This window comes from Anoplopoma fimbria, chromosome 2 (genome assembly GCF_027596085.1).
Source record: "Anoplopoma fimbria isolate UVic2021 breed Golden Eagle Sablefish chromosome 2, Afim_UVic_2022, whole genome shotgun sequence".
In the NCBI taxonomy this organism is placed as follows: domain Eukaryota; kingdom Metazoa; phylum Chordata; class Actinopteri; order Perciformes; family Anoplopomatidae; genus Anoplopoma; species Anoplopoma fimbria.
In genome coordinates, this window is record NC_072450.1 from 19620976 (window position 1) to 19648784 (window position 27809).

Sequence of the window (27809 nt, forward strand, 5' to 3'; positions counted from 1 at the left end):
ATGACAGATTTTATTGTAGCACCAAAAGCTAGACACAGGGCAAAAAGACATTGATATGGAAGCAAAAGAAGATAAAAACAGTATGATTTGGATGTATACTAGGATTTGGAATAAGATGGGAAGTAGGTATTTCAAATTCCGGTGATTATAATAATTTATCCTTGTGATTTTAAGCTCTCATGTAAAGATCAGAATTATTTCTATGACCCTTTCCCACCTGACCTAGCGTTTTATGCTCAGAGCTGGTGCTGAACACCTCAAAGATCAGTATATTCTCCATTATTAAGACACAAGAAGAAACAACATTCTCGGTCACATCTGGGTGAAGAATTCAATTTAGTAAATTTGGGCCAACAGTCATCTTCAGATTAAAATAATCAAGATAATTAAATATCCCTCTTTACATATATACACAGCTATGCTGTGAATGTGTATTCACTTATAAACATATAAAAATACTTGTCAACTAGTTTGATAAGAAAATAATGTATAAAAGTAGAGTAGAAACATTTAATCAAGTCCATTACTTCCATCATCTGATTTTCTTGTTGTGTATATTACAGGATGATCATATGAAAAACAAACTGTGGTACTTCATTTATATGCCCAAAACAGAAGTACAGAAGTTGGAAGAGAAGGCAGAACAGTGTTTTGTGTCTGTGGCGATGAAAGATCCACAGGTGGCAGGTTCGGTTGAGTTTATGTCCCATAGGAGAACGACTGTTTTACGATTCAATCTCAACACTTCCACTTGTCCTATTTTTCCAAGCGACAGATCATCGTGTGGGAAAAAAGTAATGTAACAGAAAAATTGAAGTACACAAAACAAATACATTGCCACTGTGTTATTGGAATGATATAACAGTTATTTGATCTAAATCGTAGACTAAATGTTTGACAGAGGAGATGCATTACATTGGAATGATCTGAACTGAGCTCCGAAAGCTTCTTGATTTGCAACAAATTGATTTAATGACACTACTTGTCAAGAGTTGAATATAGAGCATACAGTGTTTTCATCTGAAATCATGTTAGTTGTCAAAGATACACAATGTGCTACCAAAAAATGAATCTACTACTTCTTAGAAATCTGAAACAATGTATGATGTCCAATTTCGACTGAACCGCCACCTTCGAGGAAAGAAATTCAGACACAACTGCTACTTTTAGTACATTGAGGAGATGGCATAGCACAGGAAGGCTTCAATCTATAAGACTTTTGAAAAAAATCAAATACAGTAGACACTTCATATTTGAGATGAAAGCAGAAACCACAGACAGAGAAGAAGAAGAATCCACTGCAAAATGCCAAAAAAGTTCTATCATCGTAGCTTTAAGGGCTGTCTAGGCTTTATATTTATATACATACTTATATATATATTCACTTTCATATATGTAAAACCAAACTCAACCTCACACACTGTACTGTGGTGATTTAATAGATCATTAGAAGTACACTTTGAAAATCACAACAAATGTCACATATGTACAGTAGCAGATTAGCACATAAAAGGTGGATATGGCACGACATACACAAAGCTTAATAAGATAATCTCTCTGCACTGGTCAGACGCTGGCAACTAAAGAAACTCGTTAACATTCTGGATATATAGTTTTCATTCAATCTCGGTAGCAAGTACAAATGTCACTACAAGGCAAGAGAAGTCCTTCAGAGTACAAAACATTAATTTTGTCAGGCTGATTCAGAAGGCAATGTTTAGTGTTGGGACTCCCTCGTGTGAATTAGATTACGGCTGAAGGTAGAGTGGTGTTAAAATTTGGCATTGTCAGTTGTCCATAGTGATGTCCTGGGGACAGCACTTCCTGGTCAGAGTATCTCAGAAAAGGCTGTCTGAAGTCATGCACGTGGAGAAGGCAGCGGTCAGTCATCCCCTTAGGATGTGATGTTAGGCAGAGTGGGTGGGGTGGTAGAGAGTAGCTGCATGAGTTACAGTGATAAGGCCGACTCAGACGATCACACAATGGCAGCCGCTCTTGTCTTTCTCTTTTCTTGTAGGTTCTGGCGACGGTGGACATTCCTGCTCTTGGAATTTCCTGGGAGTTGGGAGAAAGTAAAGTAATCATGACACACTGGACTGTGTACTTATTGTGATCTCTCTTTTTCTTTTGTTTGAAACACGAATGACAACAAATTTAGAACAGTTGGTTTATCTGAGATTTCTGTCAGTGCGGTTTTTGTCTTTTATCTTTTTCTCACTGCTTCAAAGTGGGCGAGGCGCAAAGAATCACATCTTTACATCTCCCATTTATAAGTAATATTTGAACCAAAAATGATGACATTTGTGGGGGTGTTTGCTCATGTTGCCAGGCAACTGTCAGTCAAGTCTGATCAAGCACAAACACAGTCTTGATGAGGCAGATCAGCGTAGATTTGTTAAACTCTAATTATAAAATACCTTAAAATGTTTGTTATTAAAATTTTAAGTTATATCGTTGCTTATTAAGTTCATCAATAATTTTTGGGGTGGATCCCATTTCTTTATCGACTAGCTGACTTAGTAGAGAAATGAGGACGGAAGAAATTCAACAAAGGTCCTTGGCTGGAATGGAACCAGGCTGCTTCTGATTCCTGGTCATCGACTTAATCCCTAGGCCACCAAGGCGCCACCAGGCAACCCTGAGTCATGAATATTTAATGTAACAATGTAAAAAAACCTTCACTGTATTCTGCATTATTAACAGCTATTACAGGACTTCCCAAATGTTCATCTTTCATGCCTCTGCAAATGTGAGTCATTGAATGGACAAGATGTAAAAGTTGCATTTATAAATCACCTACCTGATTACTCTAACCAGCTCGTGGAAAGCCTGGTCTACGTTCATACGAATTTTGGCTGAAGCCTCCATGTATGTCACCTTCAGTTGTCTGGCCAGCTGCTGGCCCTCTTCCTGGGTTACCTTAGGCAAAAGTAAGGAGATAATAATGATGGACTGAAACCTGAATGGAAACTGAGATCTAGATCCACAATCCTTCAAAACAAAACATGTGATTATGAAACACTGACACGTCTCTATCTGTTATCTTCTGACATGTAGAGATGAAGCAGTGAAGGTAAGTCGCAGTGAATGTCATATAAATGTGAAATGTGAGTTTAGATGGCATGCTCTGTTTGTGCACAAACTCGTCTTTGATGAATACTACATACAAATAGTGGCTGAACTGCATCCCATGATTAATTGTGTTTCCATTTTGTGAGGTCAAAAAGGGCAGTTCACCTCAAAATCAAAAATACATATTTTTCCTCCTACCTTTAGAAGCTTTTTTTCTCTGCTAAAAATGTATTCGAGGAAGTATTCAATATTTACATTGACGCAAACATTTTCCAACACCGCCACTACCTCCACTTTAATTTCTGACCTGACCAGGCTTTCTCCCGAGCCTTCACAATATTCTCCAAGGTTTTTTGTTCAATACCACAATCCCTCTCAATTCATAGGGCACTCTGGGAAAACATTGTCCTTCCACACTAGAAATGAAGCAATTTTGCATGCATGTCCCATTTGTAATTGCATTTCATGTTGTAATTTCTCAAGGGTAAACATACTACCCAGTTAAATTAGTGTGTATGCATCTGGGACACGCTCTTTTGGAAACAGCTGTGTGACTAGACTTCCTGATAGCAACAGATCGGCTAACAAAAATGAGAAAATTTGAAATACTGACCAAATCTTGATCTGCAGATTGTTCTGCCTTGTTTGGAGGAAAACATTGATATGGGGGACGATGTACAAAACTTGACAGAAAGCTATTCATGGTAAATATACCATGAATTACACATAAAGTGTTATTCTGTGTTGTGTTTAGGTTTCTATATCAGAGCTACGGTCAAACTAATGTAAAAAATACAAAAAAATAATGTAGTCGTATATAATGTTTTAAGCATCTACATGTCTCTCATAGGAGAAAATAATTAATATCATTACATTACATTACAGTCATTTAGCAGACGCTTTTATCCAAAGCGATTTACAATCAGTAGTATATTACATATCATTCACCCATTCACACACTGATGACAGGCTACCATGCAAGGTGCCACCATCTAACTAACATTCATGCAACATCCAGTCCACGTAAAAAAGTAAAAAACCAACACAAGCTAATTCCCTTAGGCTATATAATGCTACATGTTGATTTCAGTGAATACAACCCATCGATAGCGCTTAGCTATGTGTGCCTGTAAGGCTAGTTTCCACCATAAGGGGGTGGTGTGGATTCACTGCAGGAAGTGATGAGTGACTGCATACCAACAGGCAGAAAATCCATCATTTCATCACACTCCCTTTTCTCTCCATCCATCCTCCCCTCCTGACACCACCATTTCTACAGAATCACTATTTATCTTTCACTCACATCCTGCTGTATCTTGGCAGCTAGCTGCAGCTGCACCGCTTGCTTCCCCTTTCAAATATGCAAATGTGAAATCCTCCGGTTGATATCATCTTTTTCAGATGATCAAACAGGGTGAATGTTTGTCAGTCAGTGGGTTCATATCTCTGCAATCTGTTGGACTTACTTGTCTCTGTAGTTCCAGATCAGCTTTGTTTCCTACGAGGATCATAGGGAATTCATCTCTGTCTTTCACTCGGAGAATTTGTCTTTGGAATTTGTAGATTTCCTCAAAGCTGTAAAACATTTTACATGGTGTTATGTGGTGTTTTCTGCACAAACAGGATATATAATGTTTTTTAAAGGGTAGATGCATACATTTGTCTAAAAATGCCCATGTGCCCGACATCGCAATGTAGCTTGAATGACCTACCCACGCACACAAACACACCCTGAAGTTGGGGTCGCTGTGGATCAGACTGAAGGGTTTAACGTGTCAGCGAATAAAAAAAAGAAGTCAGCCACACTATTACAGAAACATAAAACTTGTTTGTCTGAGGTTCTGCTCTGTGCACTGAACTGACCGTGGTCCCGCTATAACATAAAGGCCATGAGCGAATAAAAATGTCAGTCTGGGGGAGAAAAAAAAGAGGCAGAATGCCACCACAAACCCAGGACGGCATTCCAGCCACGGGCCTGCAGACAGCTTGGTGAGCACATAGTAAATCTGGAAAGATTTGACTAATATAAATGGAGGAAGGAAAGACTGTTTACTACATAAACATTGGGAGGGGGCTGTGGGTTGGGGGCAGGGGAATGCAGCCCAATGCACTGCTGGGCACGAAGACAGGGAGGATGGGGTGTAACAGAGGAATACTATATGTGTAATAAAACAAGGTGACTCAAGCCCCGAAACATCAGATAGCAGTAAAATCACAATGTGTCAAAAAAGACAGAAATCTTAAAGATTGCAATTTATAATCATTAAGATTTCAGCTTTCATTTTGGAAAAAAATCCTTATCACCGTTTAACAGTATTATATACGGATTCTATATTGACCTGGTCCTCCTCTGTATGGAGGCTAATTTATGTTTACATTAAATAAAAGATAACCAAAGACTGTTTCACAGTATGATTGCATCATTACTTCAAGATATGTGGAAATATTCTAGATATATTGTGCATCTTTTTATACACATTCCCCTGAAATTCAACCTGACATCTTTGGTGTCTTTGGGAACTTTGAGTTCTCAAATTAAGTTTCAAATAAAGTTTGAACAATGTTTAGCCTCATAGCAGGCTTCTTACTCACCAGTGGGTGGGTGGGGTTTAACGGGTTAAAAGTCTGTTAACGCCTATACCAGCTGAAACAAAGTCTGCGTCATAAAGATTTATTATAAAATTCTTGTCAAGCCACTTAAGTTTTACATGTAACTTATGATATCTCTATACCAGCCAACATACTATTGTTGAAATAGCAGGAAACTAGGTACACAAATAAGTAAATTCAAGAGAACAGGGTGAGGGAGTGCGAAGAACAAAAGAAAATGACAACAAGAACAACAGCAGAGGGGGTCCGGAAGTACAAGCGGCAACAAGTGAGAGTATCGGTGCAAGATTTATGGTTTTAGTAGAGCGAGAGCGAGAGGGGGAGTGAAAGAGAGTGTGTAGTTGTGAACAGTAAACAAGAGATGTTCAAACAGAAGAAGAAAAAAAGAGAGGAAGAAAGAGAAGTGCACTGGTAGCTGTGAGTTTGCACATGACGAGGAACTGTCACTCACCTTCCTCTGTCAGTGACTGAGAAGACGAGCAGGAAGCCCTCCCCTGTCCTCATGTATTGTTCTCTCATGGCTCCAAACTCTTCCTGTCCAGCCGTGTCGAGGACTAGAGGGAGTTCACACACACACACACACACACACACACACACACACACACACACACACACACACACACACACACACACACACACACACACACACACACACACACACACACACACACACACACACACACACACACACACACACACACACACACACACACACAACAAAATCACTAACAAGTAATACCTTTCAGTGAAATATACTTTTGAAATCAATTTCTCCAGTACAATGTGTTAGAAACATACAAATAAACTGTGTGTGTAGTCTTTATGCGTGTGTGTGTGTGTTATTATTGTCATGTTTGTTCAGCAAAGTGCACTTACTGTCGAGCCTGGCCGCCCTTTCGTCAATCACACACTGCTTGGTATAAGAGTCTTCAATCGTGGGGTCATAGTCGGTGACGAAGTACGACTGCAGGACAGAAAGAAGGGGACAAAAGATAGAGGGAACTGTTAATGTGTGTGGAGTCTATACATTATATCAGGTTGAGACACAACCTTATGGCCAATCACACACCAACTGTATACAGTATTCACTAAATACTGATCTTTGCAGTTAGTGTGTAAGAAACCAACATGCTTTACTGTTCTATACTGACAGGAAATGAAGCAATACTGGCCTTGGCAAAAGGCAATCAAACTGCGACTTTCAGGTAACGCTGACAATTACAACAACAATTTCGGAGGGGGGTTTCGGGAGGTGTTCCTGGAGCCCATACACAACTCGTTTTTTGCAGCTGTGAGCAGCTCTTCCATTTTAATTTGTGCATTGCATGATAGGAGAGTAGTGTCCATTGCCTACTGAGCACACTTTATTTTGTCACCATGGATTTGGGAAAAAGATTAAGTGAGTTAAAAGCTGTTGGCTTCAAAATGAATGGATATGAGAACAAGGAGCCACTCTGTCCTTGTGTTTTTGGTTACAACAGCACCGCCGTAATGACCTCTACCTTTACAACCAGACTGCAGACAGGAGGTAAACAAACTGTCTGTAGACACTTGCAAGAAAAATGTCATGTAAATATTCCCGCACACAACAACCGCTGGTTAGGCTGAGACAGCGGGCTGGTTAAATGCTAATAACACATTTACAAGACGTTTCCTCGGTTGCAACAGTCACACCACTCACTCCTGACGGCTTTGATTCTTTCATTCTGGGGCCAATATCTGGTCTCCTAAGAAACCTAAAACTGGAAGGGTGGGGCCAGGGGGGGGCAGGGAGCTGGGCGGAGGAGAAGTCATGCATTTTTTACATTTTTTACGTGTTTTGTAGTTCTCGCTCTGCTCGGGGACTAGTTAAGTGGTGACAGCTGAGGGGAGTGCTCGGGGAATGTCAAACCAACACCCTAAAACAAGGGACGATCAGGAGAACAAAATATCCAGACAAGGTCCCCTGTTGTTCTAACAACAAACCAAATTAAACCTTTACATTTACAGTTGTTTTTGTGTCATTTCACACAAGTCATAAACTGTCTATTTGCGGTTATTGGGCAACCAGGGACCCAAGAGAGAGCATGCATTGCGTGTACTTAATATTACAGCTCATCTGACCCTTTGAGTAACATATTGAAAGCTGATACAGATACAGATCGGATGACCAACACAATCAGTGGATTTCAGCTTATAACGGAGACATCATCAGTAGGTACATATACCATGTTGGCTGATAAGTAACAAGTAGTTATAGTACAGAAACATCTTGAATTTATTTCAGGTCATTTAGAAACACTGTCACCATCCATGGCTGCCAGTGATGATTACTTTCATTATTGATCAATGGACCGATCCTTTTCTGGACTATTCGTTTTGTCAGAAAATAACTGTTGGCGATGTGTTGAATTTTTTTTTTTGCTTTATTTGACCAGCGGTCCAAAATCTGAATCAAATCCTAATATTTCAGAAGGTGGAACCGAGAAAACTTTATCTGAAAAGTTGCTGAGCACATTATGAATTTCTGTTGATGGGAGTGATAATCTGTTGAAGCTTTATCACCAATACATACTGTCTTCCTCAGGGCACTGAATAATCCTGCTCAGTACATACTATATATCTTTGTCCAAATAACCAAATTTATGAGATCGAAAATGTTTGTGTTGTGTGTTTGTGTCATTAGCTGATATATTGTCATCAGATCTTCTAATCTATCAGAAATCAGTCATAGCCTCAAGCTCTAATTTTGACATGTGAACGTTTTGCGATTCCTACTTATTGTCTCTTGTCCATTAACACTTTCTTCTCCCCCGCAGCTCCCTGTTGTTGCAGGAGATGCAGGTAATCTCTCCCTCTCACTCCCCCTGGCTCTGCAGCCTGCTGACCTGTGTCACATCCACTCACCACTGTTCAATAATTCATCAGTATTACTGTGTGTCCTAGAACATGCTTCACTGCACTGCACTGCACTGCACTGCACTGCACTGCACTGCACTGCCAGTGTGCCTTCAGACGAGCAGACAGACACAGAAAGAGAGCGAGATAATAATAAAAAAAAATCCCTCCCACCACCAGTACCAGCACTCTCCCAGCCGTTGCTTCAGCACGTGACCTCGGCTTCGCGTCAACCTCTTATTCCTATTCTGTCAACCTCGGGCAGCCGCATTGAGCACCGCACTCCTCCGGCTATTCCTCCCCTCCCTCCACCACGCATGGGTGGTGTAGCTGCCTTGCGCTCTGTTCTGGCTGAGCTGATTCTCTCAGAGCCGTTCCCCGTGATAGATGATGCTGTTTTGCAGTGCCAGCAGCAACAGAGCCAGCACTAACAGGGCAACGGGCCGGGTGAGGGAGTGCAACATGACTCAGGAGGACTACCAATAACCGTGTGACATAAGCCAGGCTGAGTCATGTCCAGGAATATATAAATCCCTATATTGGTCCATGACTTCATCAGATAACAGAATGAATCAGGCTGTATGAGTCGAGCAGAGCTGCCTCAAGTTCTTGGGGAGCAAAAGCAACCACATGATACTACTGCATCTGAAAGAAATGCTACTAGGTCTAGAAATCAAACCTTAAAAAAGGCCTTTTTTTCCCTCTGACCGAGTAGCAAAACCTTTGGTTGATGGCTTTGTTAGGTACATATTGTTTGATTGGATATTTTCTGATTGAAGTCATAACTTTGCCCATTTAATACAAATTTATTTTGGCAAATATCTTGTACGGCTGCTTTTATTGAGACAATATAAAGTTGTCACATGCTGTACATGAAACAAAACAAGGGTTTAGGGAAATGTTTATACTCTTAATGTACTGGAACTATTGATTATTTTCATTAGAAATCCATCGTTTGTAATTTTAGAACTAATAGTTACATTGTTGGTCTATTAAATGTCCCAAAATTCGAAAAAAAAAACACAGTTTCTCATAGCCCAAGGCGACGCCTACAACTCCCTTGTTTTGTTCGAACAGAAGTCTAAAACCAAAAGAAATGTTTACAATTGAAAAAAAGTAGAAAATCCTCACATTTGAGAAGCTGAAGCCAGAGATGTTTGATATTATTGGTTGGAAAATGACTGAAACGTGATTCGATTAATCAATGTTTTTGGTCAATCAAATAAAAATCTCTTGTTATTCTATTCACTAATTAGGTACTGATGCCGCAATTCCGGTATCATATTGACATAATAAAGGAAAAATCTCAGATGTTATCCGACATATTTACAAGACAAGCAGTGACGTCAGTGTACAGGGACTGAGGGGCAGACGGATTCCTAGACAGATTTCCATGAAAACATTGGACATCCGTCATAAGGAGACAGCTGACGCTCACAGTGGGGTCAACAGCTCAGTTCTTAAAGTCTGAATTTAGTTTACACACACACACACACACACACACACGCACGCACACACACACACACACACGCACACAGATGGTCCACCGTAGCCTGTGTGCACTATATCTTGAAAGATTCACTGCTAAAAGCCCTCTTCTCATATAAATTATCTAAGTGCACTCACCACACAGCACAAGCTGAGGCTTTGACAGCAGAAGTGTTCTTCAGCAATTTTGCAAAGCTGAGGTAAATTAGTGTTCAAACAGAGCCAACTTTCTGTATAACGACAAGATAGAGACTCAAGCTTCACTTAGGCAATCATTAGGCCAGTGCTGACATGACTACAATCGTGGCCGTTAGCATTTGTGAGCTGTAAATCCAGGATAACTAACATCTTTGGATTTTCGCCTCTGCTAAAAGAAAATTGTTGCTTAAGCACACTGTACAAAGAAGATAAATTGATGGATTACAAGAGAACAAAGTAAGACAGAGAGAGAAAAATCCAAAAGCATGCAGAATTAAGTTGCAGTACAGTTTGGATGTTGGTGGCAAGGTGGGTCAGGCCACGTTCAGCCCCGGTCAGCCCATCAGGAAGGAAACTCCACCTCTGCAGCAGGCAGCCAGCCCGGCTGAGTGGTGGTGGTGATGTCACAGACGCCATGTTCCCCTGCCCCGCCTACCCACCAAAGTCCAAACCTGTCGCTTGGTTCCCCTCCAGCATTCCAGCCATACATCTCAGCCCTACACCCACACACAGCACATGCACGCTCGCACCAGGGAAACATTAGAGGCCTGTATCCAGCATGAAGAACGGGCCGGTGGAGGAGTCTCAGCTGCAGCACAGCTTTTTGTGCCGGGCTGTTCTCGCTCTTTGGATGCTTTGTGAAACACAGATGGAGGGACATTACCACACAAAGAAGAAAGTCAAAGAAAGAGTTCAGATACTAGCGCTGCAACTAAGCATCATTATCATTATCGATTACCCTTTTGATCATCATTTTAGACTAATCAGTTAAACGTTTTGTCAATAAATAATACTGCCATAGAATAATGCTAAAAACCCATCACAGTCAAATGTTATGTCTTCAAACTGATCATTCTGTCCAAACAGTCAAGTTCCCAAACAAATTATTTTATAATACTTATTTTGATCTTGTGTTTTTTTATTTTTATTTTATTTACTATGTCTCTTGTTTGCACAATCCTCTTTGCTGCTGTAATCCTGTAAATTTCCCCGCTGCGGGACTAATAAAGGATTATCTTATCTTATCTCTTATCTTAAATTCAGTTGACAATGATGTAATATACAGCAAATCATCACATTTGAGAGGCTGGAAATTTTTGCTTGAGAAAGCGGCTTAAATGATTACATGATTATCTAATTTGCTGTTAATAGACTATAGAAGAAAAGCCATGCCCGGTATAAAGATGACTAGAATTGGACAAATCTTTGCAGAATAAACCACAAAGATAGCATCAAATCATCGTTTCTTTTGTCTTCCAAACTGCCTCACTATTCAATATTAAGTTTCAATGCTGTATTTGGTCCAGCTTGTAGTGTTTCATAATTTGAATATATTCACAGATTTATTTCAAGCACCTTCTCAGGTTTTCTTTTGAGCTGACTGCTCTTCAGTCGAGACATAAAGCAATAAACCCTGTCTGACTGCCGGTTGCCAGCCTCAAGGAAAGCAAGAACGGGTGATACGTGTAGGCGTGTAATCAACATCATGCTTGCACTATGCACCCACTTCCTCTCCACACAAACAGCTTTACGAAAAACTAAATATAGATCCCTTTCCATCTCTGTCTGTTATCCTACTTGTTTGGTTAGAGCCGCCACTTTGACTATGAACCAGTATAGCATCATAAACTATACAGAGCACAAAACCACAGATTCAGCACCAACGCAGAAAGGAAAGAGATTTCCACTACACAAAAAAAAAAAAAAATCTTTCGCCGATTAATTAACAAAAACACACAGCATCTAAAGAGATGAGGGAAAACCTGAGGGCGTACCTACTAGATAGTCATAATTAGAGGGAATGCTGAGCTAAAACAAATAGTCTTCAACACAGTTCGGAGTTAATTACCTTCCGCATATGGCCTGATGTCCAATGAGAATTCACAGACCTTGACTGGAAAATCATCTGCCGTAGTTACGCTTTAATTAAACATTGAATGCCATTAAATTGTGTAACTCTAGGAAAATTCTGTCAGCATCTGCAGATTTCTAATATTCCCCAACCTCCTTATTCCCTGCACCAACACACCACTGCCTACAACAACATTTTTTTTTTCTTTGCGAAAGCCCATAAATACTACAAGAGATTTCTTCATTTAGAATTGTGGCAGTAACACCGATCTTATCTTATTTTGACAAAATCCCGGCATCAAACATTAGTCAACTTGAGTTCCAGATAACCCCCGGATAGAGCAGTACAAACTGCTACACACACTGAGACATCAGGACCAAGAAGCTGGATAGGAGTGGCCACTACAAGATATGTGTGTGTGTGTGTGTGTGTGTGTGTGTGTGTGTGTGTGTGTGTGTGTGTGTGTGTGTGTGTGTGTGTGTGTGTGTGTGTGTGTGTGTGTGGGGGGGGGGGGTCGTCTTAGGCTGACAGGTGAAACATGTTCAGTGGGCCACAGCCAAGTGCTGCAATTTCAGTGAAGGACACTAACGTCTGTCGCCCGCCAGGTCGCACCTCCAGCCAGACAGCAGCAGAATGGATGGTGCTGATCCATTTCTGATAATAACACATCATGACATGACAACTCATATTTTGTGCATTCTAATAAATTAATCAAGGCTAGTCGCATAAATATTCATGCCTGTCTTTCTTTTCATGGTTTTCCCTCCGAAGGTTAACTGATATTATTCATATAATAGACCAGATACATTTTTCTAGATACATATGCTTCTTTTGTACCTTTACACTTGAACTTTTAAGGATAAATCTCAGTCCACTGAAAGCTATTGTAATCTGTGACTAGTTCAAACTTTGCTTAATTACATAAGTGCCACATCAAAGCAGTGCTGCATGGGGCATTGTTTAAGAAAAGTGAAAATTGACTGGGGGCATGTGTGTATCACTTCCTGTCCCCGAACTAGAAGAGGTTTAACCTTCGCCGGACCCCTTTGGGTTGCACACTGGGCAGCTGTCAGTAATCAAATAGCCACCAAAAGGGTTAAATGTTAAACAGATGGAAGTGAGGACCAATTCCTTTGCATTTTTACACCGTCAGTGTCGCCCCCCCACATCATCGCCCCTCTTCTCATGTTTCACAGGGTTTCACACAAGTGGCACAGGAATTCGTGTGAGGAGCATTGTTTGGTTGAGTACTTTAGAGTGCTTGAAGTGAGAAATAGTGGAAATAATAAGACAGAATGAAAGGTTTGAGGGGGAGGGAGACTGTAGGCAACATGGAGAGGGGAGAGAGCGAGAGAAAAAGAGGGGGAGGGAAAGGCATTAACTTCCTGTGGAAACACCCACTTTTCCCATGAGCTCATGCAAACCAGAAAGGTCACTGATTCAATACCTAATACACAAGGAGAGAAAGAGAGCACACAATGTGTCCGCCGCCTTAAAGGGCCACCAGGGAGCATTCAGTTAGAGCTGGGAAAGCTTTAAGACTGTACACATTGCTGCAGAGAATGACTTAAAAAAAAAATAACAAAACATTTTAATTGTCATTTTCAAAAGTCTGCTATAAAGCTGCATGATTGTATCGCATGTTCAACATCCACAGTGGTAACACTTTCATTGAATGTTCACAATAGAGAATGCAGTCTGGGTGTAGCACTGAACCTTGGCTTGATGCCGAATTAAATGAACCCATGCACATCACTCCTACAAGCTCTCTTCCTCCTAATGCGCAACAGATCAATAGCTTGTCCCTTAAATCACTCCCCTGTCCTTAAATGCCGACAGACCACTGAAACTCTGCCCCGACAGACAAACCATTGGCATAACTCTCACATCCATCCAGTACTATGACCTCCCTGGAAATGCAGACCCTACCACTTTTAAGTTCACGGAGCATTTCATTTTGATTATAGGAAACAGAAATGATGGCCAAAACTGTAACAAAATAAAGACCAAGTTGTCAAAAAAATGTGCAAATCCATCCAAAGAGTCTTGTCAATCAGTGAAGGCCAATTATCTCGTCTTGGACTAATGGCACATCCACACTTTATTTTGCTGATGCTGAGTAACAGTAAGCTGCATCAACAAAACCAAATATTTATTTCTGCATGGCCCTGACCATGTTTCAACCACAAATTGTCTTTCTCAGGGCTCAGCTTGTTTGTTTGTGGATATTTATGTTTTTATAATCCTGGTGGTGTCTACCACTGCACCGCTGAGACATGGGGGCGGAGCCTATTCATTCGCTTGGAGTGACCAGTCTAGTTGGCATCATGTGATCAGATGATCAAACAGGCTGAGAGAAAATCCCCAGTTTTGACACACACAGTGAAAATAAAGGGGAATGTTTAAAACTATTGCCTGAACTGTCCATTGTAATTGTTATGGCTACAGCTGATGATAATATCCATTATCAGTTAATCTTAAAAACGATATCCCGACTACTGTACTCATTGTTTTGTCTCTAAAATAGCATATAACTCCAAGAAATAGTGACAAATGCTCAATAGAATTGCCCAGAGTCCAAGGTTGTTTTATCGTACCAGATATTCAGTTTACTGTCCAATATGAAAAAGAAAACCACCAAATCCTTACATCCAACTAGCTAAAATCATTATTAATTAATTAATATTTCTGCTGTATTTACCATTCATTTTCACTTCCAAACATTAAGGGTTTGCAATTAGTTGCCATATTCCCTGATTCCTGTGGTTAAGTTGCAGATTGAGATGTCATTGTAACAGATAATAGTAATAACCAAACTAGTTATCTATCTATATAAATTTATATTTATAAAATAGCATGAGCATTTTCATTCGTTGCATTTAACCAATCAAAACTCTGATGGACCTGGACATACTGGGGTTTCACAATAAAAGCAATCGACATACAGTATGTGAACGGTCCAGCTAGCACTAAGTTGGGATGGCACTCATGCAGAGAATAAAGCCGAGGATAAATGTCCCAGCAGTGAACACCCTGCTCTCCTCTAACCTCTCTGACATTAAGACTTCAATCGCCCTGCTAAATATCAATGTGAGCTGGACTCTGAACACTTTTGAACCCGCTCAAAGGCGCAGAATCAAAGAGTTGCCATTTAAAGGCCTTTTTTCCACCCGATGACTTGGCTCAAAGCCGCCTGTTTGCCTTTTTGGTGGTCACACTACAGACTATTTCTTTATCTCCGTTCCATAAGAAACACTTTGTTGAATTATAAGCGGAGACCTGTTTAACTACTTTAGAAGCCCACAAACTGATTAAGCAGAGCAACACAAAGAGGGAGAAGTGTGTGAACCGCCCTTATTGTTCTAGCTGATCATGTGACGGCGCTAATGTTCCCCTTCCCTGCAATAAGCCCACCCTAAGCCCAGCCATTGATGGGTTATCAATGCCATTTTCTCTACGGCCCTTCCTTGCTTTGCTGGGACAGACAAAATAATAAAAACATATTTTGATAAGAGTTAATCTCTAAAAACACATGGTGATTTACCCCCTGACTGCATTTTGCTCTGGTGAATCCTCATCAATGCCTGCTTTTGTGGGAATGGGAAAACCTTGGCCCATGTGACACTGTATCAAAATCGTCACAAATTAAGTGAAGTAGATGTTGAGGATAAACGAAGCAAGGCACTGACTGAACAGTGAGTAATGTGGCAGTGAAGTTCCTGCAGTAAGAGAGTAAAGATTATAACATAATTCAGATACAGTAAAAGACAAAAAAAACATACATGCAGCTCCTAAAGTCACCCCAGAAAGCTCATCGTCATGCCGACTTTAAAAACATACAGTATTTCATGATTAACCTAGACTCGATGTGACCCATCGGCTCATGCTTTATAGTGTTTGCACATGTTTTATTTTCATTCTTCTTCCTCTGCTTGTCTTGCTGCAGAAGCAGAACTGCACATGCTCACATCAACAAAGCTTTACTGTGATGGCTCAGTGAGAGGACACCAGCTACTGCAGGGGCTGTGTGGACAGAGAAACTACTGTGTGACTTTCAAAAAAACCCATTCAAAGTCACTCGACGAAGTGTGGCTCACAGTCTGCAGTCCATGGTTTTCAGGGAAACCGTATGACCGACCGAATAATGGGATGCGGATGAGCGCTCAAAATGAAGAGCTCACAGAGGATCCAAATATTTGGTTTATCAATTAAAGTTATAGAAGATGAATAATCTTTATCTAAACAAATACTCAGAAATTAAACATTACACCGCAGCAAGTCTTTTGCTACTGCTACTTACTTTTATATGATCAAGTCTCTCCTAAACACCTCTAAAAAGATTTAACTGTACAGCACCTGCAACGATGTAGTCATCTTCTCCACCATCTCCCCTCTCTCCTCTGGTACAACTGCTGAGTCTGGATTTCTGCGCCAGACTATAATTCTTAGCATGGGGTGATATGTCAAAGGAAATGGGGCCACTAACTGACATCATGTCAGACACACAGCAGCGTTACTGCTGTGTGCTTTTAGGCCAGCAGATCCTACAACACAGGCAGCAGAAATGTTATTACTGCAGCAGGCCACCCCTCATAAACAACGCCTAATGGACACATCTTGATCTCTCTGATGCTTCCTCCCTGCCTGCCCAGTCGCCATCATCAAAAGTCTTTTTTTGGGGGGGGGAAAGAAAATGATCATGATCAACATTTGTGTATGTCATAATTACAAATTCTTCAATAAGGGCAAATACAGATGGGGGAATATGTATAGTTTATCTATGATAATAAATACATTTATGCAAATGAAGGGCAGGTCACTAAACACTTTGATGGTTATGAAAATTATGTAAATCAAATGCTTTGGCCTTCAAAGTCACCAGATCTCACCCCAACGGAGGCGAAGCTACTCCGGAAGCTTGTGGTGGCGTAACACTTGACCAGTTAGTAGATTTAACTTTTAAAAGGCCATCTTGTCAACAAGGTGAATGTCTTCTGTGTGCACAGGAGCCTGAACTCTACATGCTTGAACTAGCATCCAGAGACGCCTGGCTGTGAGTGGACAATGTTTTGGTTGCACATACCAAACACACTTTTTTTGGCAGCTGTTGACTTGGTTTGCATCGGCGTGTGCCAATGTAAAAGTCTGCATCGGGCTTGCCGACACCAACTGGTGCTGAAAAACAAAGTCACATTTGCTGCGTGAGTTAGATCAGTATCACAGTCGCACAACAGCTGTGTTGCTGACTCAACCGAACTCAGATATTGCTATATGTATGTATTTGTGTACCCGATGTTTACTGAAAATCCGCTCAGATTATAACCTAGTGTTTTATCAGTGGGACAGAGACTGAGACGAGGACACAAAGTCACACTTGGCCATCCGCACTTTTGGACAGAGCATCGTGCTGTACTGTCACCTGTTGAGGGGGCTGTCTCTTTGGGCTGTCTCTTTCCATGCCTCACCTCCCCCTGATGGACAGCAGGTGCCCCGCAGGCCTCTGGACGGTGTCTGCATGAGACGTGCCAAATGTCCACCAGCTGCCTGGCAGGCAGCTCAGGGCCCCGGCATCAGCGACAAGCACAGTCGTCTAAAAAGAACCATTCATAGTGTGCTATCAACTAAGCTGCATGAAAAATTGTCTCCTCTGCATGTGGCACATTACAGGAGGCAGTGTTGCTTTAAATAACAGCCTGGACAATGTTCAAAAAGGACTGTATTAATGACAAACACTATATATGTGTGTGTGTGTGTATATATATATATATATATATATATATATATATATATATATATAAAATCAACAATAGCATCAATAGTATGCTGATTAAATATAGGCTTGTCACATGAAAAGGTGTACATGAATTTGGAATGCTAAATGTTAGAAGGTGGTGGGAGTGGGTGGCTAAAATAAGCAGCATGTTAGTTTCCCATAGACAGGGTTGTTGTTATATGACTCTGAGATGCGAGACCTGATACTGTGGCCAGTTATTCTGAAACAGACAGATGTGTGAATACAGAACAAAAGCCAAAAAAAACACAGAGGAACCGACTGCCCTCTATGTCTGACTGACTATCTGAGGGGCAGTGACCGGAAAACAACAAGGGATATCACAGGCAAATATAGGGTTTTGTGTTTTATGTGGTAAAATGCATAAAATTGATCCTCAAAACACAATTTGGTTGCAAGTCATATTTAGCACATAATGGTTTTAAGCATTTATGTAATTGTGTATTTTACATTTAGAATTGAAAAGCAGCATGTGAAAATATGTTACTTTCAGTTTCTAAAAGAAAGTTGTTTCTAGAAAATAGAAACTGAATCTTTTATTTTTCATTTTAACATAAGAGACAAGAAGAAAAATATTTTACTTGTTTAATAAAATGATAAAGACCATCCATATAAATAGTATTACAAATCTTTATTTGTCTTCATTATCTCCAATAATGAAGAAAGTAAACTAATAATGCCACCATCATGCTACACAAAAGCATATCTCCTGAAAAAAGTTGACGATCTTTAAACAAATTAAAAACCCAGCTAATAGCCACCACGAGCTGAATACAATCAGAAATTTGAGACAATTCGAGAGGACATATAAGAAAGCCTCTCTAAACAAACAAGTCTGTCTCTATTGAAACATTATACTTTCTTAAATTTCTTCTCTGATGATATTTTCTGCTACCAACATCAGCTGATTTCAAATCTCTGTCATTCAGGCCCTGCTTTAATCTTAAGAGTTCATGTTGATCCCGGTCATTCTCACTAATGTTTTTAGCAACAGCGCTACAGGTGAATAAAAGGCTTTGAAAACATGAAATTATAATGTTCTGGTACTGATACCAGAATAATACTTTTCCAATACATTATTTTAAGTAATATAAACATATATTTTCATTTATTGAACTCAAGTTTAAGTTTTCCTAAATAAATTACATCTCGTTCTCAAGAGAGACCTGTTTCGTTAAACCGTCTGATCAACAAATAAGTAAACAAGGTTCTAAATACGACCAGAGATCCGATTCCAGCTTTTGATAACTGATGCTATCTTGAAAATGCAAAGACACATGCTAGTGATCATTGTGTTAAACTCTGCTGTATCAAAACCAGCTTATATAAGTAATTTTTGTACACAGGAAGTACTTTATTCAATCAACCCATGAGAAAGAGTCTGTAGGTAATAAGTATCTTTAGGACATCTTCATCTTCCAATGTAGATGTTTAATCAGACTTAAGTTTTCTTTAGAATCTGCATATTACTGCAGTGTGACGTTCTAGGCGTAGGTTATATTAGTAATCATTCAGATATAGTCATCGCCTTCCTGTTATTAGCCTTAGAGCAGATAAGTGAGGTTGAGCAGTGTACCCAAGCACCCATTCAAAACAGAGTATTGTCCTACACATGACTAACTTTAAGACATTTCACAGAGATCTCACCAATTTGATAGGCTGCATAAGTGAATGCTGTGCAAAACAAATCGAAAACACAATGGCTACTTATCATCTGCATCCACTGGCAAGTTGACTCATACAACTTAAGAATGCATAAACATCTGTACTATCAATACATGCCTGTTTTTGGTAAATGTTAGACAGATAATAATTCTCTGCTCTTTTGATCGTTTCGTACTTACTGACTTGTTCATACATGCCACAGCATTCATTAGTATGATCTTCTTCTAGCTGTTGCAGAGAGAGCGAGAGAGACAGAGAGAGAGAGAGAGAGATAGGAGTGGCTCAAATCATCATCTGATCTCAGATCTGTAGTGTGGTGGTAACATTCTGGGTCACACCTTCGCCTCCAGCTAACAACTCTGCTTTACAAGGCAGAGAAGATTCTTCAGAAAAGTGTTTTGACTTGAGAGAGAATCCGATCACACACATGCATAAAGCTAACCTTTATATTTCTATCTCATCACCCTGAAAGTAACATTCATTTTATAAGTTGGGTTTTCTGTATCGGTTTTCACATGAAGCTGCTCTGTTGCATTCATGGCTGCATATGAGTCAGGGTGTGAGTGGATGAGCTGGATGGAGAAACTCTAATAATCACTGGCATTTCTCTCGACTTGAGAAGGGCGTCATATGTTCTGTCCTGTCAGATAACGAACGTGGTACAGCTACAAGTCAGAGATAAAGTTCTCCTTTTACTGAACAAGGAAATGATTGTGTAAAGCAACATAATTCATTCTTTGAAAAATGGCATTACAAGTGATAAGTCATTTTGGAAAAGGCAAAACAGAGAACTAATTTATAACAAACACATATGACAACCGACATACAGAAGATGTCGGTAGAATGAGGAAGCACACTCACAAAGAAAGGGAGATATATCTATTGTTTTTTGTGTATTGCTATATATGTGTGCTTGTGAGTGTGCTTGTGAGTGTGCGTGTGTGTGTGTATGTGTGCATGACTGTGGATCCAAGCCAACTTTAGTAAACATGTGAAAAGGCCACTGAAAGTCACACAAGTAGCTGACATAAAGGGAAGGTGAAATGTTTGTGTAAAGCTATTTGTGAAAAACAGTAAATCTACTCCTGTTGGTTCTTCTCATTGACAATGGGCCTCTCTACTGTTAGCATGACTACAAAACACTGTATATATACAAAATATACAGCAATCCACTTTCGCCTCATAGTGTATTAACTTCTTTATTGTATGTTAATGTTGTTGCTGATTAAGAGCAGTCCCAATCCCTGGATAGTCATTAGTTTCTCATTCTCTTGAGCTTTCCCAGATGGTTGGGAGTGTCTTCACAGATCCTCAACTTCCTTTGGCATGAACATTCCTACGGTGTGCTGCATGGCATTTTGCCAAATTCAAGCAAATTACCTCAGAAATGGGATTGTATTCATCCATGTATTCAAACAAGCCAAAAAACATCAAGCTTCACTAGAAGCTTTTGGTGCAGCGATGCTAATCACATCCCACAATACAAAAGTGTTGGAGGCACAAACAATATACTGATTGTACATGTGATTATTTCTAATATGCATCTAAATATCCATAGATAGAGGTTTAGGATTTGGGCTCATTACAATCAAAGGGATTTATCTCCCCTGAGGCATGAATGTACATTTCACACAAGCCTTCCAATTACATTATATGATATTGTATGTAAGAGGATGGCCTTTTTGCCTGAGGGTGGCACAAGAGAACAAGCATACAAACTGTCATATAGAAACGGTTTATCCTTCAGGGAGCAAGAATGTGCTCAGTATATCTCATGGCAATCTGCACATTTGTTTAGATATTGCCTATGCACACATGTTAGTTTTGGGCCAATGGTGGTCTGACAGTCACCAAAGTCTGAAGAGGAGCCTGGTGCTTACACAGCAATACAAATCCACCTATAACGGGAAACAACGGGAATTATCATAGCAAATTTTAAGTAAATGTGGCTGTACTTTGTTTTAGCAAAGTGTTGCATAGACTATCTCGCCAGCTTCAGGCCCTTCAACCATCCGTAAAAATAAAACAATACAGGTGCTTTTAACATCCAGGCTTACTACTGCGTTTTTATTATGACAAATCCCACACACTGCAAAAACCCGGCCATACAGTTTACTAACAAAGGCAAAATAATCTACAACCTCTGTTGCGTGAGCGCTACACAAGCACCAACCACACAGGACGTTGAATTCATAACTGACTGGTCAGACAAAATCGTGTATAGAAATATACTTATGATAGGCTATAACTGGCTAGAGTTTATGTTCGCAAAGGTCCGACAAGTAAAGACATATAATTAAGTATGTGCAGTACACTAGCATGGTGACATCTGAAGAAAAGAAAGACGATCATAGAAGGAAAGCTACAGCAGAAAATACAAGATGGACAGTTAAGGCCAATATGCAAAAGGAAATGTTTCCTCATTGCAGCAGAGTTATAGTCCTCATAAAAACGGCACACGGCTGAAGGATCAACTTGCATTTGAGGTCGATTTTAATGGGTCAATGCATGTTATCCGATCCCGCTCAGGACCCAGGCACATCTGATCGTGTTTTGGAATGATCAGGAGAACAAATGTATTTATGATAGCAAAAGCTTTATAATTAATAAACAGTTTCTAGAACCTTTCTGAAATAGTTGGCAATGAGTTCCAGATCGCCCTATTAAACATACATGTTTCTCTTCTTAATCTTTACACTACATATAAGTTGTTACATTAACTTTTTATATGGAATCCAAAGAAGGAAATGCTCAACACAGCACAAAGGGTGAAACGAGGGTAAAGGGTTGTGGTGTTGAAGGGGAAATAAGGCAGAGATGCACCGATTTGTGGTCCTGTGCTCAATGCAAGCTGGCTATTGTTTTAAATGTCATTAGGATTTCAATGGAGCACATTAACAGGAAACAGATATTAATGTGAGTGTAGCACCAGCTTCTATATTATATTGAACCTAAAAAAGAAATGACTACGTATAATCAGATAACTATAAGTGTTTTGCTTTTCGGCTATGATATGCACACTCGACGCTGAAGCATGAGGAACACAAGTCTTTTTCTTTCATTTTTGTGCTGATATTGCCAACCGGATGGATGATTCACAGGCAAAGTGACTGAGAAATCATTCACAAAAACAGTTGGTCTACAGAAATTGTTTGCTATTCAAATCATGTGTAATAGTCACTGCCTGCAATTCATAAAAGATTCCTTTCTTTTCCTCTAGGTGAAATGGTGCTGAAAGGTTTTTCTCCTGCGTCCTTTAAATAATGATTTTTGTGGTTTATAAACCTACACGTATTTATTTTACTTTTTGGTTAGAATTCATGTTGTGAAAACCAACGAAGGGCTCTTTGGCTCTCGATTTTGCTCTGTGAGAAATCAACAGGTGACTCTGCTACAGAGCTGAACAAACAATGCACTCTCATCACCTGCCCTAACAGGCACACGCACAGCTGCAACCCCTACAGTAAAAAAAAAGAGCTTAACGTCATATGGTTCAATCTTCCGTTACAAAGAAAAGACATTAACTCCCTTTAAGGCGATGAAGAAACCTCAGTCAGAATATAAATGGAACTGTTTGCACCCACTGAGCCAGACAGTAAGCAACAAAACTGCCTGTGTCCAAAAGAGTATGTCGTGTGTGGTTTTACATACAACTAAACTTATAAACTTAAACGCACAAAAGCGTCGCTGCAAACACATTGTCTAACCACCTGTGGCTGTTTCTGAGAAATGGACATGAAATGGCGCTCACCACATTCAACACCACCATTATTACCACACCTTGCCTCCACATGCCCAAGGAAAGCTGCCTGTAAAATCCACGTTGTTTATTCTACTGAATAACTACTTATGGCAGCATTCCTCCTGAATGACCTCATATCCAAGTAATCAAAAAATATGTGAGATATGTTCAAAATGGAGTAGGAGTATGAGAGAAAGAAAAAAAAAAAGAGAGATGACTTGTGTGCTGTAAATCCACCTGAGGCCCACAAAAAAACCCTCAACTAATCTGTCCGGACTTGATCAGTCATAATTTTTGTGCTCTTGTGCGTGATTCCCGCAATGCCCAGGGCCGCCACCGCAGTAATATCAGCAAGCATGTGAGCGAGCAGCGCCATGCTTTTCATCCAGCAATCAGATCACACAACATCTCATTATAGAGCTGTTTCATTCCAGTAGCTTCTTTGGTTACTCTGTGTAATTTAAGTCTGTTTTTGAAGTGCCTTTATTTCTGAGGTAAAAACAAACTTACAGACACACACACACACACACACACACGCACACACACACACACACACACACACACACACACACACACACACACACACACACACACACACACACATACACACACACCCCACACACACACCCCACACCCCACACACACGTCTTCACATGGCCAATGTGAGTCATGTTTTCCCTTACTTTAGGATGCTTCCTCCCTCACAAACGTCACGTTAAAATGACACACTGTGTTCCACAACTTTTGTCAGATGACTCAATGTTATGTCATCCCAATGCTATCTCAGCTTGAGTCGACTGCTTGGCATTCAGGTGGCCAGCAGCACCCAGGGACCTGCCACTCTGTTGGTGCTAGCGACATCATCTTTTATCGTCCGACTCCCAGAAGTCCCTGCTTCAGCACAGTGGTGGTTTTAGGGGCATCTACTCAGCACCCTCGTGATTAGCTCAGTGATTCTGAGAAATGACTGACCCACAGAATGGAGTATCGAAAACTGTCAAAAGTAGCCATCGATCAATTTATAGTCTTTTTTACTTATTGGATCACATATTTCCTGATATAAATCATAATTCTTTATGTGCAACGTTTTTTGTACGGCTGCTTTTGATAAGACAGCTTCAGTGCTTTGAATAGTTTGGTATATTTGATAATTAAAAACTTGAAACATGCTTCTTAAAATGCATTCTTTCACACACATTTCTGCGCACAAAAACAAATAACACATGATGCCACACAAAGAACCTTCTGGATATTCAAACTGTCGGAGCACCTCTCCAAAATGAAATCATACTTGAACAGTAGAAGTAAAAAAAAAAACCTCAAATTGCCTATTTTTACAAGCCTATTTACAATAGTAACTACTTACCTACTTGATGAAAAAAAAAATCTAATGATAAATTGTATCACCAGCAGTCTTGTTCACTACATTAAATCATTTTTCAAGATATGAATTTGAAATGGAAAACCATATCCATTAGAAAGTTTGTTGAAAAAGTGTCAAAAGCCCTTGAAAACAACCAAGAGTTTCAAAAAAAGATTTGGGGTTATTAAGAGACTTATGGCACTTGCGGTGGCACAGCTTTACTTAGATCAGTACATACAGGAGGCCTGGTCTTAATTGTAAAATGTGTTGTATTTTATAACTGTAATAGAAGTAATTCTGAAATAATTCTTGGTCAACTACTTAATATTTTTAGTAAAACTTGTGACAATGAATCTATTACTCTGTCAAGACTACCACCAACACCAACACCACACACACACACACACACACACACACACACACACACACACACACACACGGTGACACACAGGACAGCACACACACACATGTTTTTCCACACACACACACACACACACACAGCTCGGTGACTCAGGAAGCAGGTCATGTTTTTCCATACAAAACTAGAAGGACCTAAGAGCTGAAGTAGAGGGACTTCCTTTTGCCGAAGGGCCAAATTCCACATGGTCCGTGACCGTTAACCCACCCAGACTGACTCAGACCCCCCACCTCCTCAACACTCAACATAGCTCTTGGGAAAGCCTAAACTTCACAATCAGCTGTTAGGTCTTTCTCTATTGACAGGCCACCTCTAGAAAACTTCTGACGGGGATGTACGTTGCTGTCAACATCTCAATCTCTCTCACTATCATGCCACCCGATATGCCAGCCGGCGGGCGTGAGGAAATTAACCTTGGGTCACACTGAATACACAAAGTGGATGTTCAAGAAAATACGACGGTACACGCTGGTACTCTTCACTGTTTACCTCCCAGATGAAATTTATTTCAAGAGCCCCATACAGACAGCTAGGTGATATCTTCTTGTGTCACATGGTGCTTTAGGTCATTCAAGAATGGGCTTCTGAATTAGTTCATCATTGTTGTGGCTGGCCATTAATTTGGCAGGAGACTCCTTGTTGGAGGCTGTGATTTTATTAGCATGTAAATCCATATTAATACAATGACAAAACAATCTTTGCTAGGTCTTTGTGTGTTACTTTAAGAGCAGATATCAAGTTTGACATCTTTTTATTTTAAAATTGTACAAAATGTGGTTTACACTACAAATGAGGACCTTTCCCCGGTTACAATACTAGTGTTATTGAAGTGAAATGTCTTTTGTGTGTGTGTGTGTGTGTGTGTGTGTGTGTGTGTGTGTGTGTGTGTGTGTGTGTGTGTGTGTTACAGATTCAGCTACTTCAGGTCAGTAGGCTGTGGCAAAAATCTGTGCCACAGCAATCCGATCCCTTTTTACTTGGTATGCAGTTAATGAGCTTTTTGAACCCTCATTAGCCACAACTCCCCCAACACTCACACACACATACACACACCCACACACACATACAAATGTTTCACCCCCACTCTAAAACGTGTGCCAGCCCACTATTGTCTGACAGTGTGGAGACATGCAGCTGCCTGCAGTCTGGTCAGTAACACAAGGGGGAAACACACAAGGCAAAGGGCAAAGTTTGTCATCTCTCTCACATAGCGTTGTGTGTGTGTGTGTGTGTGTGTGTGTGTGTGTGTGTGTGTGTGTGTGTGTGTGTGTGTGTGTGTGTGTGTGTGGGCTGTGTGTGAGTGTGTGTGAGTGCGCTTTCCGGGGCTCTTGCTTAAATGACTATTATGAAAGCCTGGAAGGTCAAAGCAAGGCAGGCTAAGTCTGCAGTGTGCTGGAATGCAACCAGGGATAGATGGAGGTAACTGTTCACATGTCCTTTATATGTGACACAGATGAGTTTTGAAGTAAGCTGCAATAAAAAAGGACCATGACATTGTCCTTCAGTTGTAAGGGAAGTTAAATCTCTAATTATATTAACATTAGTGTATTAATTCGCCTTCAGTTACTGGAAAACCAGCAGCTTACCTTTGGTGAAAGTCTACCACCTACACATAAAAGTGAATCATCTTTCAATGGACATGTTGTGCTGCTGTTGTCATGTGAGTTGTGTGCAACTTTTCTCTGCACTCTAGGTTTAACACTTCTACTCTCAACTCTTTCTGCTTTGGTAGGCCATTACAGACTAAAATCTTAGCATGGGCTCTAAATCCACTACTTTATTCTGCAGCAAGTTAATAAAAATAAAAAAACAGGGCAGCACTTTGCTTTCTCTTCTGACTATGAACTGCAAAGTGGAAGTGGAGCTCTCGGTTATTGTCGAGTTAAAGTGACAGCCGTCCTTCCTCCTTTAATTGACACAAGAAGGCCCCCCTCCCTCACATCTTCTAAGACCCTTCCGTAGATAGTTGTAGGCCTCGGCAAAGACCCCCGGTATCCGCTTTACGGGGTCTCCGTGTCCGGCCTCCCCGGCCTCCCCCTGGTCTTGCGCCGTGTTTTTCGGATAAGCAAAAATCACAGCAATGGTTTTAATTCAAAAGGGAGCAATGCTGCACGCTACTGACCTGAATAAACTGGATAGTCAGGGCTGATTTCCCGACACCACCGCCTCCGACCACGACCAGCCGATACTTCTCCTGCACCGAGCCGTCCTTCCAGCCTGCCATCGGGGACACTTCGCTGCGCTCTACGCCGCCGCTGCTGCTGCTGCTGCTGCTGCCGGAACACCAGTGAGCAGCAAAAGAAAAACACCCACTTTTTTTTTTCTTCTTTCCAGTAAACTGAAGAAGAGGCCCTGCAGTGTGAGAGACCGGAGCGTAGAAAAAGGAGCCCAGATATATGTGTGTGCCCCCCACCTAAAAAAAAATAATAATGAAATAAAGACTCGTCGGTGTTAGTCCGTTTAGTGCACGGGTCTAGACGACAGAGGGGTCTGCGGAGCTACGGCCGTCTGTCCATACGTCTGCCCGGGTTTCTGCCGTAGACACCGCGGTGCTTGCGCTGCGATGGTAGGAGTGAGCAACCAGACCAGTACTAATGTCTGGCGCTAGAGGCCCTTCTACTTCTACAGGCTGTGTGTGACTGCCTCGACACCCCACCTACAGTACACACACACATGCACCACACACACACACACACACACACACACACACACACACACACACACACACACACA

General features: G+C 40.6%; 1 protein-coding gene across 1 annotated transcript; it reads right to left on the reverse strand.

The window, feature by feature from the left end:
• rras2 (RAS related 2) lies at positions 1 to 27685 on the reverse strand. The gene is made up of 6 exons (XM_054610577.1): positions 27199 to 27685; positions 6559 to 6646; positions 6134 to 6236; positions 4539 to 4647; positions 2801 to 2919; positions 1 to 2055 (listed from the first exon to the last, which is right to left on the reverse strand). Exons 1-6 carry the CDS (start codon positions 27298 to 27300, stop codon positions 1968 to 1970), a joined length of 609 nt encoding a protein of 202 aa, XP_054466552.1. The 5' UTR covers positions 27301 to 27685; the 3' UTR covers positions 1 to 1967.
• Between the last annotated feature and the right edge of the window lie 124 nt (positions 27686 to 27809).

Bases quoted from the DNA above. Each gene is read 5' to 3' on its own strand.
- rras2 (XM_054610577.1), bottom strand. From the start codon at position 27,300: ATGGCAGGCTGGAAGGACGGCTCGGTGCAGGAGAAGTATCGGCTGGTC. The intron at 4,648-6,133 runs GTGAGTGACAGT...AATGTTTTACAG, and splicing joins TCAGTCACTGACAGAGGAAG to CTTTGAGGAAATCTACAAAT. The intron at 2,056-2,800 runs GTAGGTGATTTA...CCCAACTCCCAG, and splicing joins GAGCTGGTTAGAGTAATCAG to GAAATTCCAAGAGCAGGAAT.